At 46.2% G+C, this 17,169-nt stretch overlaps 1 protein-coding gene across 1 annotated transcript in view; it reads right to left on the reverse strand.

The window, feature by feature from the left end:
- Window positions 1-17,169, reverse strand: part of LOC147701910 (cytosolic phospholipase A2 gamma-like) — a 749,579-nt gene that overhangs the window by 478,035 nt on the left and 254,375 nt on the right. Inside the window, exon 5 of the mRNA XM_086928722.1 lies at window positions 8,314-8,456. Within this exon, the coding sequence (XP_086784848.1) occupies window positions 8,314-8,456 (143 nt within the window). The remainder of the gene's footprint in view (window positions 1-8,313; window positions 8,457-17,169) is intronic.

Here is a 17,169-nt window from a genome sequence, read left to right on the forward strand (position 1 = left end):
TGAAACGCACTGATCCATCTAAGCCTCCTGTTTATCGTTTTGTTATCGATTTACGGGATGTAAATAAAATTGTGATTCCTCAGTTCCCTGTGGTGCCTGACATTACGGCTCTACTGACTCTGATTCCAGCTTCTGCATCTTGGTTCTCAGTGATCGATCTGAAGAATGCGTTCTTCAGCATTCCGATTGCTGAGGAGAGTAGAGATCTTTTCGGTTTCTCTCTTGGTGGTCGCAGCTTTAGGTTTAAACGTGCTCCTCAGGGCTACTGTGAGAGTCCATCGATATACAGTCAAGCCTTGAAAGGCCAACTTGATGCGTTTGTGTTGCCACCTGGTACGGCCTTGATCCAATACGTCGACGACTTATTGGTGGCTGCAGATACTCAGGACATTTGCAAAATTGCTACGGTATCGTTGTTGCAACATCTCTGTGACCTACATCACAAGGTGTCACCTTCTAAACTGCAATATTGTTGTCAAGAAGTAACCTATCTAGGTCACTTATTGTCAAAGGAGGGAAGAAGGTTGACCCCAGAGAGAATTGCAGCGATTGCTCGAATGACTGTGCCAACAACTCAGAGAGATGTGCGTGCCTTTTTAGGTATCACGTCATACTGCAGGCAATGGATTCCAAATTTTTCATTGCTAGCGAAACCATTGGTGGCTCTTACGTGCAAGGATGTTCCGACTCCTTTACCATGGACGGACGACTGTCAGAAAAGTTTTTCTGAACTGCGTGATGCGTTGTGTTCGGCTCCTGTGTTAGGTACCCCTGACTACAGTAAGCCGTTTACACTATACGTTCACGAGAGGGAAGGTTGTGTGTTGAGTGTCTTGACACAACAGTTCGGTGGTAAACAGCGTCCATGTGCATATTTTTCCTCGACCTTGGACCCGGTAGCTAGAGCATTGCCGAGTTGTTTGAGAGCAACAGCGGCAGCTGCGGTGTCCATCCGACAATCTGCAGGATTGGTCATGGATAATATGCTTACAGTGATGGTTCCGCATGCAGTTGACACTCTCTTGAATCGTACTAAAACCCAACACCTGACGAGTGCAAGGTTGTCTGGGTATGAGTTGACGCTTCTGGCAAGTCACATTCAAATAAAACGTTGTAATGTCCTGAACCCGGCGACTTTGTTGCCAATTAGTATGGAATCAGACGATGTAGCACCCCATGACTGCTACTTACGGACTGAGGAGGAAACAAAAGGTCGTGTTGACCTAAAAAACACTCCTTTGGAAAACCCTGAAGGGACCCTGTATGTGGATGGTTCGTGTTTTAAGTTACCGAATGGTGATGTGACGACTGCGTATGCTGTGGTAACATTGCGTACGGTTGTAGAGACTGCGAGATTGAATCAGAATTCTGCACAGGCGGCAGAGCTGATTGCCTTGACAAGAGCGTGTGTTTTGTCGAAAGGGAAGCGGGTGAATGTGTTCACTGACAGCCAGTATGCTTTTGGTGTTGCGCACAGTTTTGGACGATTGTGGAGAGAGAGAGGTTTCATGACGTCGCATGGTACGAAGATCCAGCATGGACAGCTTGTGAATGATCTTTTGGATGCACTTACATTGCCCGAGCAGGTGGCGATTGTTAAATGTAGTGCGCACCGTACGGTGACGGATGATGTTGGTCGTGGCAATGCGTTTGCGGATGAAGTTGCTAAGGAGACTGCCCGAAACCTTAGCACTAGAATGTATGTGACGAGTTCGGTAAGGTGGCCTGTGGAAACTGGTATGTGTGAAGACACCATCGAGAGCGTGAAAGCGATTCAGAATGAGGCCACCGAGACTGAAAAGACGAAGTGGAAAGAGAGTACGGGAAAGTTGGATGCGGATGGTTGCTGGATTGATTTGACGGAACATAAGAGGTGGATGTTGCCGGACGCATATGTGCTGGCTGTTGTGACGATGGCACACGGCTTGGCACATATTAGTGCGAAAGGTATTTGTAAGTTGTTGTCCCCTGTATGGAAGAATGATGGTATCACTAAGTGTGCTGAGAGATTGGTGAAGAATTGCATGATATGTATGATGTACAATCCTGGTAAGGGAACCCCCACACCTCCTGGCCATTTTGCTCCCCCTTCATGTCCCTTTGAGGTGATTCAGTTAGACTTCATCCATATGGAGCGATGCAATAACCTGAAGTACGTTTTAGTTGTGGTTTGCGCATTCTCCCGATGGATTGAAGCCTACCCTCTTAAAGACAATACTGCTCTGTCCACTGCAAAAATCCTACTGAAGGAATACTTTCCTCGGTATGGAATGCCACGGATTGTATGGTCTGATAACGGAAGTGAGTTTGTAGGGAGTGTGATGAAGAGTGTATGTAAGGGCCTTGGAATTACACAGAAATTCCATAGCGCCAATTATCCCCAGTCAGCAGGTTTGGTTGAAGGGTATAATGGCACCCTTAAACTAAAACTAGCGAAGATTCAGGCTACGACTGGTCTCTCGTGGCCTGACGCTTTGCCTTTAGCTCTTCTGTCAACAAGGGCGACGGTACACTCCCGAGGCGGGCTCAGTCCCTACGAGATAGTGTTCGGTCGTCCTGCCAATGTTTGGGGGGTCCCTAGACCCAGTGTGTTCTCTGATCTTGAGTATTCAATGTTGATCGATTATCTTCATGATCTGACTGCTAAACTGAGGTTAATTCACCAACAGGTCTTTGAAGCACTGCCGACGCAGACGGAGGGTCCAGGCCACCAGCTCCAGCCCGGAGACTGGGTGGTGACGAGGAATTTTGCCCGGAAGCACAACCTTGAGCCTCGTTTTACCGGACCCTACCAAGTGCTCCTTGCCACGAGGACTGCTGTTCGTTTGGAAGGGCGCAAGAACTGGGTGCATGCCACCCATACCAAAAAGGTACCTATACCTTTACCAGCAGACTCGTGGGTGAGGAAGGGCATTGCTTCGTCTGAAGTCGAAACTGTACCGACCTTCGTTCCTTTTAGCGACGCTCAGCCTGTCGGAGAAACCTCAGTGCAGCAGAACGACATTGTTGAACATTTGTCATCACAGAACTCAACATCTGAACAATTGACTGATCAACAGAACTCTGTTTCATCGTCGGATCAGCTGTTTGACGAACAGACACGTCCTGGGAGAAGCCGATATTTTCTTCGATCTAGTACTAAAGACTAATAAAAGCATTTTTGCTCTCTCCCCGGACATCTACGTTACCCCATTATCACTGACCAGTTGAACACACTTGTATTATTGTGATTTTTGTAAATTTGAGTCTTTTCCACATGTGCTTTGCTTCCACAGCTAGGAGATTTTTGTACATATTGTTGATTAAAGATACCTTACATCCGGGTGGACCGTAGGGCCGCGCGGGTACTTCCTTCTGGTTAGTAGGTCTTAACACTAGGTTAAAGACCGTCGATTCCTAGGAACTCCTGGGGATTGACTATTGCTACACAGAACTAAGTGCGTCAAGAACGTTGCGGACGGTTTTAGAGGATGGCTTTCTCAAAGCTGTCGGACTTGAAAAGGCTCAGGCCCATAGATTCGAGTTACGCAGAATTGCACATACAAAATGTTTCATGTTTCAGATGTTCCTCTTATTCCTAACTGTTTCCTCGTTACTGGTGGGTGGGGTGTATTACATGATACAGTCCTCGTTGCCTACTGCCTCACCTACCCCTTCTTCTGAACCTAAAACTACCTCCACTGTTTCTCCTCATTCCTTCCACATCTTACCCCAACACGAGCAGGTTAGACGTGCAGAATTCATGAACAATTCCTTCATTCAGCTCCTCCATCAGCATCAGTTAGTGGTAAACACTACCAATTGTTGGGTGTGTGGGTTAATGCCACATACCACCGATAAGGGAATTCCGTACTTGGTCCTTCCTTACAGTTTCCAGGGTTCAGCTCGAGCATTTCAATCAATGTTTCGAAGCGCACTAGATTCTTACCCCAATCGAGAGCCATGTCCTCCGCACTTTGGTCCCGGTCCGTACCATAAGTCTTTGGTGATAGCGATTGCTGATTTAGATAGGGATATCTATGAGCCGTCGCTCATCCCAGAGGAAGAGGTGCGAGCTTATAGGGATCTGAGTGAGGTTGAGTATAGTGCGCTCGTAGGCGAAAGACAGCTTAGAAGCTCGTCTCCAATATGGATCGTACCCCACCTTGGTAATTTTTGTCTGAAAGGCCGTGGCCGAAGCCCGAGAGCTCACCTCGGGGAGAGTGCTTGCTCTGAGACGTATGTCTTACCAATGCTCTCTTCCCCTGTTCTCCTGACTGCCAAGGGTACGTACTTTGTCTGTTACGACCGTGCATATACATGGTTGCCCCTTGACTGTGCGGGCACCTGTTATATTGTAAACTTGTTGCCACCGACTTTTACGGTTGCCTCTGATTACCACAAGACTAGAGTTGTGAGGGGCGTGATTAGCAAGGAGGACACTGCCGGTCAAGAGGCAGGAGACTTTTTCAAAGGTTTCTTTCCATTTTGGGGGCCTATGGTCAATAGTAGGAACCTGAGACAGTTGACTCGAGTGGTGGAATCGACTGCTAATATCACTGCCAGTGCCCTTGGCAACATTACAGCAGAGCTTCAGGTGGATAGGCTTATGACGTTACAAAACCGTATGGTTTTAGATGTTGTCATAGCAGATCGAGGTGGAGTATGTAAGGTGATCCATTCGAGTTGTTGTATATTCATTCCAGACAACGCTCCGACTGTCTATCAAGCCTTCTCGAAGTTGCATAAAATCTCTGAGTCCATACACGTGGACGTAGGGGATTGGACGCTTCTCGGGTGGTTTTGGGGCCTAATGTCGACTTGGGGTTGGAAGATTCTGATGATCATTGGGGTTGTTGTAGCATTCCTGTTCACGTGTTGTCTTTGTGTGCAGTGTGGTCCTGCCTTATGTGGCCTCTGTGATACAACGTGTATAAGGCAGCCGCCTGTTACCAAAGGAACTCTGATGGATAGAGCTATGGTGCAACAGCATCTAGATGGTCTGATGAATATCGAGATCGATTATGATTCCGACTAGTGCTTGCCTACATGAGGGCAAAAGGAGCGTCTGAGGTTGCGTGACAATTGTCAGTGGTGTTTTCGACTCGTACGAATATGGTCGAGTCTGGTATCTATGAACCGCAAATGACGAGTTTGGTGGATGTACGCGTTTTCGCTGTGCTAGCCTAAACCGTTCGTTTGTTTCGTGGGTTTCTTCATCTGAACCCACGAGTTCCATCTTAGATACGGCATCCATTTTGTTTCTTGCCCTCAAGTAGCCAGCGAACGGACGCTGTCCGCTTCGCGACCCTGGGATTCCCAAGCTTTTGCGGAAGACACGTTTCCTTTGAAGGTGTCTTTATGATGAGGAGGATGACACTATAAGGCAGATGGCCCCGCTCGAGGCTCATCTTGCCGTGCCGCTCTATTGTCTTAGTTGTGCATGCCATTAGGCGCACCCCTTTGATGCCTGCAAACTCGTGTTTCCTGGTACCACCCCTTTTACACCCTTTCGTTCTGTTCACTGTCTTCGTCTTCCTCTGCACCTGTTTCTGTCCTTTCCTCGATTCGTTTACTGCCGAATGGAATGTACTAATGGTGGGAAGATGTACTTTTACAATTGGGAACTGCCAAATGTTACTGTGATTATGTTCCGGGCTCTGAACACATGAAAGCGACCCCTCATGATCTTTACGATGGGAACCAAGTTGTAATCTTTTGTACACCATGTTACCCTATGAGAGAAAACTGTATAAAAGGAGCGATCCACAGATACAATTCGAATCAGACTCCTCGAAACTACACGTGTTGTACTTCCTGTGACTTCTGTGTTCCCTGCAGTAATAAACCTCGAATCTTTGACGCCGAAGGAAGTGTCCCGTGTCTCTGTCATTTGTACGCCGGAACAGGTTACCCACGAAGGTTTTAGGTGTTATCCCTGGCACCGCTGGGTCTTAGAAAAACCCAGTCCTTCAAGACTAAACTACCAAGCCAATTCTTCACCAGAAAGGAGACAAGCTACCGGGGATCGGTTTCTGGCATTTCAGCCGTCTTTGGCCCGGATTGCTTGAATCCTGATGGTGCAGTGAGAAAGGGACTCATGTGTGAGTATACCCTGCCACACCTATAGTGGCCAAAAACGATTCAGAAAAGGGGGTGGTGATGAACAGAGTGTCTGAATTAAGCAGACCACTCTTACCCAGTCCAAAGATCAGGGCTTGATCCATCACCGTTATTTATCTCACTGCACCATCCCAGCTCAGAACCTGGCTATATGCAAATCAGTCTGTCCCTGGCCCAGTGCATCATGGGAACAGGGTATTTCTCAAGAATAGAACCAGTCTTAGTAGAGCTGCTCTTGTTATCCACAGAGCAGCTCTACTAAGACTGGTTCTAAAAAAATAAAATACAGAATCATCTTGTATCTGGAGAAATACCACGTTTCTATAATATTCTCAAAGCAGCAAGTATGACCAATGACCTATACTAAGTTTTAAAGAGACCACCATATGTTGATCTCCACCTTGTGACTGGTGATATAAGTTAGCCTGTGACCGCCTCTCAAGTCAAGAAAACGCCCTGAATAAGAGTTCAGGCTATACATATATATATACTTTAAGATACTACTAGACAATTGAGGCCTTATAGAACACCGGTCACATCCATCGGGAGGTCAGCTTTAATTATAACAAGCCCTGAAGAAGTCCCCTGCTTGGGACAAAACGCGTCTTCTGTGTGGTGCTCCATTTTTGATGAATAAGGATTGAAAATCCATAAAATGAAAATCATCGTTTGCAACTTATTGTAATATTCATTTGTACATTATTGCTTGTGGTGCACCTTAGCTGTTGTTGAAACCAAGTTTGAATTCCTTAGGGAATAGGCACCGGGACGGTGGGTGCTACTCAGTGTGCACACGATTCCCTCTCTTTATTTTAGGGACAAACTAGAAATCTAAAAGGGTGATTGGAGATTAGGTGCTTCAAGAGGTAGGGACCACCATTAGATCTGTTTTGTCATGGGACCTGAGAGCATTTGAGAGCACAGATTGTGTTGATTGATTCTGATGCTGTCATTCACTGCAACATGCACAACTTTCTAGGAAATTCTTTTTGCGACAATACAGTAGTCCAATACAATCACATTCCTTAAACTCCTTTGAATAAAACCTTGTCAAGCAGTGCACAGGCCAAACTTTGTAGTCTGTATTAACGCTATGAGTCTGCTGATTCAAGCTACAAGAAGGTATTTGGTCCTAACCCAGTACCCCAGAAACCTTGTCCAATATATCAATACTAGTGAAAGATTGATGGTTGTGTAAACCGCCCTAGACTTTAGGGGGATACAGCTTCCTGGTCAAAGAGAAGGGGACAATGTCCTTTGTAGTCACACTTACTCAAATAGGTGCATCATGCCTTTCAACCTGAACGTGCCCGCTCTTTGCCACTGGGCATGTTCAGGTTCAAAGGCCCAATGTACCTCATGGAGTATGTGTGACTACAAAAGACATTGTCCCCCTCTTTGACCTGAAAGTTGGTATCCCCTAACGTATAGGGTTACTAGTTTAACTTCTACCTCTTATTTATAATGTTACAAAATTTTATAAAGTGGCAGCTAGGAGAAATTTAGAAATCCTTGACCCTGAGGAATGCCGCAGACCTGTTAGGGATATTTACTAGGGCTGAAACATGTTGTCATATATTTGGAGATGGTGTGAGTCATTGATCTCAATAACCATCTTCCATTAATTTTTTAATCATACCTGCATTCCTCATTTAATAAAGATGCCTCACCGGAGAACTGCAAGATATTCCTAACTCACTTATCTGGATCCTCCCTTTATCCAGTAGCTTTATATCTAAGAACTCCTTCCTGACCTGAGCCCATAGTAGGTCGAGTCTGCCCTGGTGGCAAACTTCTACCGGAGTGGAGCGAGGTTGTTGATGATGAAGCATGACACAATCACTTGGGTGAGCCTTCCTCTTTCATAAGAAGGATCTTCCACTCCCCATGCACTTGTTCCAAGGCAGAAATATGTGACTCATATTCTGCCTCTTACTGTTTCACCTGTTCGTGATAGCTTGGTGTGTCAGGAGGACATGCGGTTGTGTGACCTCCTCTCCCTTGTGTGTTAAGACATGTTGGTGATTAGCTGTTACTACATAGGAGATGTTTTTTTGCCACTTCTTAAGACAAAGTGTTTTTAGTGGGCACTGAAGTACATCACAATTCTTGAGGAGAAATACCGAACAAACCTCTAATGTCATTGATATCACTCAGTATGAGGAGTTTGCTTGTGAATGATCACAAAGAATGATATTTAAATTCACCTACCAGGATGATCCCGAGCATCCATACGTGTACATACAGGCATCTAAGAGATCCTGATGTTTCATCTCCTCTAGCATTGTCATGAAAGATATTGTGGCAGTCAGGCCTCCACCAGACCCCATGCAAGCAATAACAGGCACATCTTCCTGCATATGGAGAACAAAAACATGAGAGATCAGAACAAATATATTTTATAAGCAATGACTTGTGCAATAGAACTATATCAGAGAATGAAGCTTTAGCTACAAATGTATATTGAACCATGAGGGTGAACTGAACCCAAATCTTTCTGTTCAAAGATTTTCAATGAGGATTACCAAAATGATATGCCATCCGTTAACAGAAACATGACTGGAAAGATTTTGGGGTACCGCTGTGGGGCACAGACCACAAGAGGATTCTAGGTTCCCACCATACCAACTCGGCCACGATGTGAAATGATACATTGAAGGCCCTCCAAACAGTCTGAGAAGGCCGGGCGGTCCCAGGCATTCTAACTACATTTTCAGCAGATGCTAAGCTTTCTGCATTGTATCGAACAATTGCCCCTATTATCATGACAGATAAACCATTCGATCTAAATAGTTTACTACTTCAAAAGAACATACGTTATCTCAAAGATCATGTTTTGAACTAACATTCATACTTTGTACACAAAGCTCGATACATTGAATATAGAGCTATATGTATCATTTCGGGTTTTTGCCAAAATTATACAATTTGCACCCGAGGGTATTAAAAGACATACACTGCATTGTAAACTAACAAATCTATAATGATAATGTGATACAATTAACAGCATACTGAGCTGCATACATCATATAATGAGCAATTGGTCATCGTAAATACTGGCGACAGGTAATATTAATAAAAATAATCTTGTCACTTAAATATATGCCCTTTTCTGAGCTCTCCCTAGCGAGAGACACTAGGGCTGCGAGCACTTTTAGCTGGACTCTCTTGCTGGCACATTTACGAACTAAAACTGCATTTTTAAACTTGGAAATATAGCGTTTTTTATCTTCTGTACCTGGGGGCTCTAAATAGTATGTTTTAATTGGGGAATTCGTTAGGCACACTGACACCTGTTTACACGCTGTACTGTACCCTCCCTGCCTCGCCCAGTCGTTTTATTTGAATAGTTGCTAGCGCCGGCGGGCGCCATCTTAGGTAGGGCTGGGGGTGCGCTCTAGTCGCGCCGCCCTCCCACCCTCCTAACACTCTATAAAATGTGTATCCCGGCCAGACGGCGCAGCGGGCGCGCCGGATGCGCGCCGAAGCCGCGCCTAAGCCAAGCCCGTCTGCGCCCGTCCGCGACCAGACATGGCCCAGGGCCCGAACCCCTGCCCCGACCAGCAGAATCTCTTGGAGCAGAAATTAACTTGTAAGTTACTCGCTCAATGTGTGCACTCCAGGACTCCACAGTATGAGAGCAGGGTTGAATGAAGGGTGCCGTCACTGCCAATTTCGTTTCCACACAGGGAAAGCAGATAGCAAGACTAGTAATTCTTCCTTGTCCTGCGGTCTCATTAACGTGAGATCGTTGAGCTGTCATAAATATGATGTCCATGAACTCCTCACTGATAAAAATCTTGACCTACTGTTCATGACAGAAACATGGCTTGATCCCGGCTGTGACCCTGATATTGTACAGGCCTTGCCAGAGAACTATCAGATGGTCCGCCTGGACAGACCGAAAGGTAGAGGAGGTGGAATTGCGATCGCCTTTGTCTAGATTCAAAGGCAATCTGCTAGAGTGTATCACTGAAACAGCGCTAAGAAGCGATAAGTTTTTGCTGTTAGGTGACTTAAATACACATCTAGAAGATCCACTAGACAAAGGAGCGATGGAGCTCTGTGAGGAATTGAATACCCTACATCTAGAACTCAAGGGTCAGCTTCCCACACACAACCGTGGGCATCTGTTAGATCCCATATTTGCTAACTGGGAGGATGTCCGGGCTGCACCCCCAGAGCCCCTGCCCTGGACAGATCACTTCCTTGTCCCGTTTGTCATTCACCTGCTTAAATACAAAGCTCATGCCTCCGCCCCTCTCAATTACCCTCGTCGAAGGTGGGCAACATTCTCCTTGCCAGAGTTTAATAGGGCTCTCATGGCGGAAGGGCCCCCAGGAGGCCAGGATGTGACAACAGCAAACAAATTGCTTAATGACCGCATCACAGCCGCTCTGGACTGTACAGCCCCATTGGGTCGGCCAAAAAAAGGTGCCCACAGACAGACAACTGCTCCCTGGTTTGGGGAGGCACTGCGTCTCGCCAAAAGGGACTGTAAGCGGGCAGAGAGACAATGGAGAGTGGCATATGATGACTCGATGAAAGAGGTCTATCATATCAAGAGACGCATCTATCATAATAGAATCCGTATTGAAAAAGCTACATACTATCCAGACAGAATCCAGAGGGCAGAGAATTCCGCCAAGGAACTGTTTAGTATATATAAGTCTCTAGCCACCCCTAAAACTGCGAGTCTAGATAAAGATCTCTCAGTAGCAGCATGCAACCGCATCGCTACTTATTTCGGAGATAAAGTGTCTAAAATCTATGCTGCTTTCCCCGAAATACCTCATGCAGCGGAAGAGCCAATAGACCTAGCAGCAGAGGAAGATGATCGTAATCGGTTACTTAACTTTATCACCCCTTCACCGGAAGAGCTAATTAAAATCTGTAGGTCTGTTAAATCTGGCTCTCCTCGAGATCCCGCACCCCCTAAAAGATATAGTGACAGTTTGGAAACCTTGGAACCCTACATTAGGCATGTGCTAGATGTCTCCTTCCGATCCAGTTCAATACCTGAGGATTGGAAACAGGCTGTGGTGCTTCCCCTCCGCAAGAAGCCCAACATTAGCTTCGAGAATTTGGACAATTTGCGCCCCATCTCCTTGCTGCCTTATCTCTCCAAGGTAGCGGAGAAGGTGGCAAATAAACAGCTAATGACATATGTGGAGGAAGGCAACCATCTTCATCCTACCCAATTTGGGTTTCGGCCCCGTCATTCGACGGAGTCCGCCCTTCTGAGGGCTACCGAAGCCCTCAGGCAGGGTGCTGACGAGGGACAAACAATGGCGCTAATTTTATTAGACCTTAGCGCCGCGTTCGACACTGTGGCACATTCCATCTTGCTACAGTGTCTGGACAAGGTCGGGGTGAAAGGGGCAGCGTTGAAATGGATTTATTCATTTCTCACCGGCCGGGGTTTCCAAGTGAGGCAGGGTGAACACTACTCGGAGCGAATTCCTTTGGACCAGGGGGTGCCGCAGGGCTCGTCCCTGAGTCCAACACTCTTTAATCTTTATGTCGCTTCGATTGCCACCTTAGTAGAGAGTCACGGCCTCAGCTTGGTGTCGTATGCCGACGACACGCAGTTGGTCATCTCCCTATCGCGCGCACCCGGTCTTTCGGCGGACATCTTCAGAGCATGCATGCAAGACCTGGCTGCCTGGATGTCCGCCAATTGCCTCAAGCTTAATGGGGGCAAGACCGAGGTGCTGGTCGTGGGGGGCTGCCAGTCTGCGTGGACGTCGGCATGGTGGCCATCTTCCCTGGGCCCAACACCCATTCCTTGCCAAAAAGCGAGGAATCTGGGCATTTGGTTTGATGCCGCCCTCACCTTTGGCCCTCAGATCAATCAGGTGGTAGGACAATGCTTTGGGACCCTCAAAAGCCTCAGGAAGACGCTGAAGTTCTTGCCTGTGAGAGCCCGACAGACCTTGGTACATGCACTAGTCACATCGAGGACGGACTATGGCAACCTTCTCTATTTAGGAACCCTGGAGAAGAATCTCAGCCGCTTACAGGTCCTACAGAACGCTGCTGCACGATTGGTGCTTAGATTACCCAGAAGAGCTGCTTCTGCAGCGGCTCTCCGGTCCTTGCACTGGCTCCCGGTCAGAAGCAGGGTAGAATTTAAAGCACTTTGCACGTGCCATCGGATCATTCATGGGAAATCCCCTCTTCCTCTACAAGGACTCTTAACACCTTATGAGCCTCCCCGCACTCTAAGATCTTCTGGCTCTGGACTCCTGGTTGTCCCTAAGGTATCCAGAGCTCGGATGGGGGGTAGATCTTTCAGATGCCTTGCAGCCGCCAGATGGAACAAGCTGCCCATGGCGTTACGACTAGAGCCATCTGAGTCAATTTTTAGAGCTAAGCTCAAAACTGCTCTATTCGCTTAGTAGGTGTGCCGTTTTGTATGGTCCAATAATAAAGTAGCTCCTCAGCGCGGGGACACGCTGTTGTTGCGTCACCATGCGCTTTACAAAACCCCCCAAAATAGAAAATAGAAAAATATTATCTGAATGTAAATTCTAATTGAGTCAATATTAAAATTCATATACTATCTAGTAGCATGTATTGACAATTTGTTACAAGTCATATGTATATGCAAGATCTGTTTGCATGCAGTGTGCCCAAAGGTGCTCTTATTCCTTGGTAAGACAGTTATCTTGCCTGCTTAATCTTATATAAAAGCCAAAACGGCATGTTGCTTGCAGTCCCACCAATTGAGGTTAGTGCCCTGCCATTCTCTCGTGGTGTCATTTTGATGATGAATTTTATGAGTTTAAGCTGATCATCAGATGGAGAGCAGATAATGTATAGAAAAGTGTTGCAAAGAGGAGACGTACATGTAATTTGCCAGGAGTCTTCTTTATTAGGTCTCCACACCATCACAGGTACCAGTCAGCTGGAGTCAGCTGTGGAATGTTCGCACATTCTTGCCAGGCACATACCATTGGGGTTGAGGGCAGAGGGATGGCGTGGCATATCAAGTGTGGATTATAACACACCTCCTTACATAGAGAAGGAAGAGGAAAGGAAGGGAAAGGGATGCGGAGGGGGTACAGGGCAGTGGCAGTGCTACCTACAAGCTAGAACAAGAGATGCATACAATAGGGTCATTCGACCCAGTAGGTAACCAATGGAATAAAGAACACAATATAATGCAATACAAAACGTTAGAGGTATTCATGTGAAACAATAATCTTTTATCCTCCTAGGCGCAGCCGTAGGGCTTGAGGATCTCCTAAGAGCAACGTTTGTAGTCACACCCCTTGGAGCCTCAAGTTGAGGGACACCACCTCCTTTTGAGAAACAATCCTGTCCATTCTCCAAGTTTGACCATTTGCAAACTGAACAACATTTCTACCCACTTTAATTACCTTAATGGGTTCTGCGAACCTTGTTGCCTCCCTTCTTCGTGGCTTGGGAAGGTCCACTCTGACACAATCACCTTCTCTCACAGTGCGAGATTTGACATGTTCCATTATATCATACCTGACCTTATACTTGGCTTGGTGATCAGCCACTCATTTGCTGATCTCTTCCTGGTTCACAGTACAGGTGTTCGGCCTTTTTAGAGGAGGTGAGAGTCTGGTTTGGGAACCCTTCTCTTCAAGAAACTAAAGGGGGATACTCCTGTGACTAAGTTAGGAGTGGTACGATAGGCCCAAAGTGTGTCCTGCAAGTTGGCTTCCACCGAGATACCTAAGATCTCTGCACGCTGTATGCATTCTTTTACTAGGCGGTTCATGCGTTCCACCAACCCGTTGGCAAGAGGACAATATAGGGCTGTTTTGTGATGGGTGATGCCCATTTCCGCTAGGAATTCCCTCATGTTTTCTGAAGTAAACTGCACCCCGTTGTCAGTTACCAGGGTGTCTGGGATCCCTTCCTCAAAGAATACACGCCTCAGGAAGCTTATCAGTACCTTCGTGTCAATCTGGTGCACACAATTATAAACCACCCACCAAGTGTAGTAATCCACCATGACCAGTATGAACCTTACCTTCAAGCTCTTGAGGTTGAGTGGACCAATTATGTCAAGGGCCAGTTTGGACCATGCACTATCTGGCACCGTATTTCCGTGCCTGCTGTATTTTATCCGAACAGCTGCACTTAAGACAGGTCCAGAAGCTGTTGGGGAGCCTTTTATGTCTCTGAGGCTCAGATCAGTAAGCCAGCAGGCTAGCCCTTTGAGCAACTCTGGGGTGCTGGATTCAAGATCAAGTTGGATGTCTGGTTCATCTTCCCCAGGCAAGAAGACAGCAGGCTGAATATCAGTGCAGCAGGGCTGCAGTTCCTTTAGAGCAGCAGTCCAGCAGAGTGGCAGGGCTTGTAACAGCACAGCAGTCCTTTTTTTCTGGCAGAGTATCCACACGTCATAAAGTGTACTGAAGAGTTGGTGTCTGTGATGCTTCTTTTATACACCGGTGCCTTAGTTCTGAAAGGTGGGAGAAACTTCTAAACAGTGGCTTTGAAGTGCAAGGAATTTCCTGCCTCCACTGTCCTGGCTCCAATGTGGCTGCAGGGACAATGCAGGGTCGTTTGGCCCTTTATGTGAAGGCAGACCACAGGGTATTCATGTGTATATAGGGCCCTGCACAGCTGCGCCCCCCATCCTGCCAGGAGATGGCCCACCAAGGCACACCTAATGCATCTATTGTGTGACTGTCTGAGAGAAATTCACAAAGTCTAACTATTAGTTAGACCCAGTGATGTGACCTAGGATAGTCTATAGGCCCAAAAGGGCTAAGAGCAGAAAAATGCCAACCTTTCTAATAGTGTTTTTTTTTAAATTGTGATAAAAATCTGACTGCACCATGGAATACAGCTTTCCACCCTAATTCCAAAGGTACCATCATGAACTGGATATCTCTTCCCATTCTGAAATTACATTCATAAAATGTAATAAGGCAAATCCAATTGTAGTAGGGAAAAACAAATGTAAGAGTTTTTCACTACAAGGTCATGTAAAACTTAAAAGTACATGTCCATTTTTTTTAAATACACTGCACCCTGCCTTTAGGGCTGTTCAGAGTCTATCTTAGGGGTGTCTTGTATTTATTAAAAAGGACGGTTTGGGCCTGGCAAAAGGTTTACTTTGCCAGGTCGGCATGAGAGTTTAAAACTATATACACACCTGCTACAGTGGCACACCTGAGACATGTTTAAAGGGCTACTCAAGTGGGTGGCACAATCAGTGCTTCAGGCCCTCGAGAAGCATTCAATTTGTAGACCCTGGGTACACATAGTACCATTTTAGTGGGGACTTACAAGTAAATTAAATTGGCCAGTTGGATATAAGCAAATCTGACATGTTTTAGGGAGAGAGCACAAACACATTAGCACTGGTTAGCAGTGATAAAGTACACAGGCCAATAAAAATAGTGTAAGAAAAATGGACGAGGAGTGATAAAACGTTTCGTAGAAAACCGACAGGTCCCCCTCACCTGAAAGTGGGCAGAACTACCCAACCCCTTGGGAGTTCTCTTGAAGCAGAACAACCTGGAGAGAACATAAGCATTGGCATGGTCAGATCCAGGGTGGTTTTCCACTTTAAAGTCGAGTCCCTGTAGGGAAATTGACCACCTCTACAATTTGGGGATTTTCACCCCTCCTTTGCATTAGCCACCTGAGCAACATGTGGTCTGTCTAAACCCGGAAGTGAATCCAGAATAAGTACAGCTTCCTCATGTCTAGACCACAGCAAATGCTTCTCTCTCAATAGCACTCCACCTATGTTCCTTGGGAAGTAACCTCCTAGATATAAATGTTGCATTTTGATCCAGGCATTCCTTATTTAGCTGTGATAGGACTGCCTCAATAAGTGCTCCGAGGCTTCCATTTGGACAATAAACACTTCAGAAAAGTCAGGGAACTTGAGCACAAAGGCTATGCTATTACGGGGACGCATGTTGTTTTAACACACACTTGGAGAAAGCCTTTCCATGGAGAAGAGCTATACTGTTCCTATGATGTAAACCTTACATCCAGCTCTAAGGTATGGGGTCTGCTGTCAAAGCCCAGTGATCTTCTTTTATATAAATACACTTCTTCCAGTCAAGACGAGGGTGGTTAGGCCTTATAATCTTTTTTCCACTGTCTTTATATAATGACTTCCTCCTTCGTACTCTATGGAATTGTAACAATGCTAATTGTTTTGAGTTTATGCATTCTGCTTCTGGTAGTGGCTTGTATACTGTATATAGCACACAGTAGTTAAAATAAACATTTTGAACTATTACAGTGATTCTGCTAATTCCTTTTGTGGACAAGTATGCGTGAGCGAGCGAAAGGATATGTCTTGTTACCGCGATGTCTGAGAGAGTCAGGAGTGTTCTGGGTTGTCTAATCATTTGTAGCTTTGTGATTTTTGGAGGAGAACAAATGAGACACTATAGCTCGTCCGTTTTGTGATTTTGGGTACAAAGGTGATAAGGTGATAGGTTGGTAGACCCCTTTCCACTGAGTTCCTGTTTTCCTGCGCATAGTTCTGTGTAGGTGCAAAATTCCTGCAACAGCACATGGCCTGTTTTAGAGAATCAAAGGCTTTCTGACAGGCCTCTGTCCAGATTACATCCCTGGGCTGCTTCCTGAAAGTCAGCTCAGTCAAGAAAGCAACAATGGTTCCATATACTTTGGCAAACGTCCTGTAGTACCCAGTGAGGCCCAGGAAAGCCCTCACCGGTGCTTGAATTTTTGGGCGCTTCCAGACCATAATAGTCTCTATTTTGGCCTGGAGGGGCTGCACTGTACCCCCTCCCACTAAGTGGCCAAATTACACCACAGACTCTTCCCTGTCTGGCCCTTACAGGCTTTAATAGACAGGCCTACTTATTGCAGTGCCTGAAGCCCTTCCTGCGGGTAAAATAAGTGGTCCTGCAAAGTGCTGCTGAAGACAGCTATGTTATCTAAACAAGCAGCACTAAGGAACTGTATCCCAGCCAAGATCTAGTTCACTAGCTTCTAGAAGGTGAGTCTAAAGGGCATCCAAAGGACATCACCTTTAACTGAAAGTGCTCCTCTGGAGTGTAGAAGGCTGACCTCTCTTCAGCCACCTCT

Source organism: Lissotriton vulgaris, chromosome 7, assembly GCF_964263255.1.
Source record: "Lissotriton vulgaris chromosome 7, aLisVul1.2, whole genome shotgun sequence".
NCBI lineage: Eukaryota > Metazoa > Chordata > Amphibia > Caudata > Salamandridae > Lissotriton > Lissotriton vulgaris.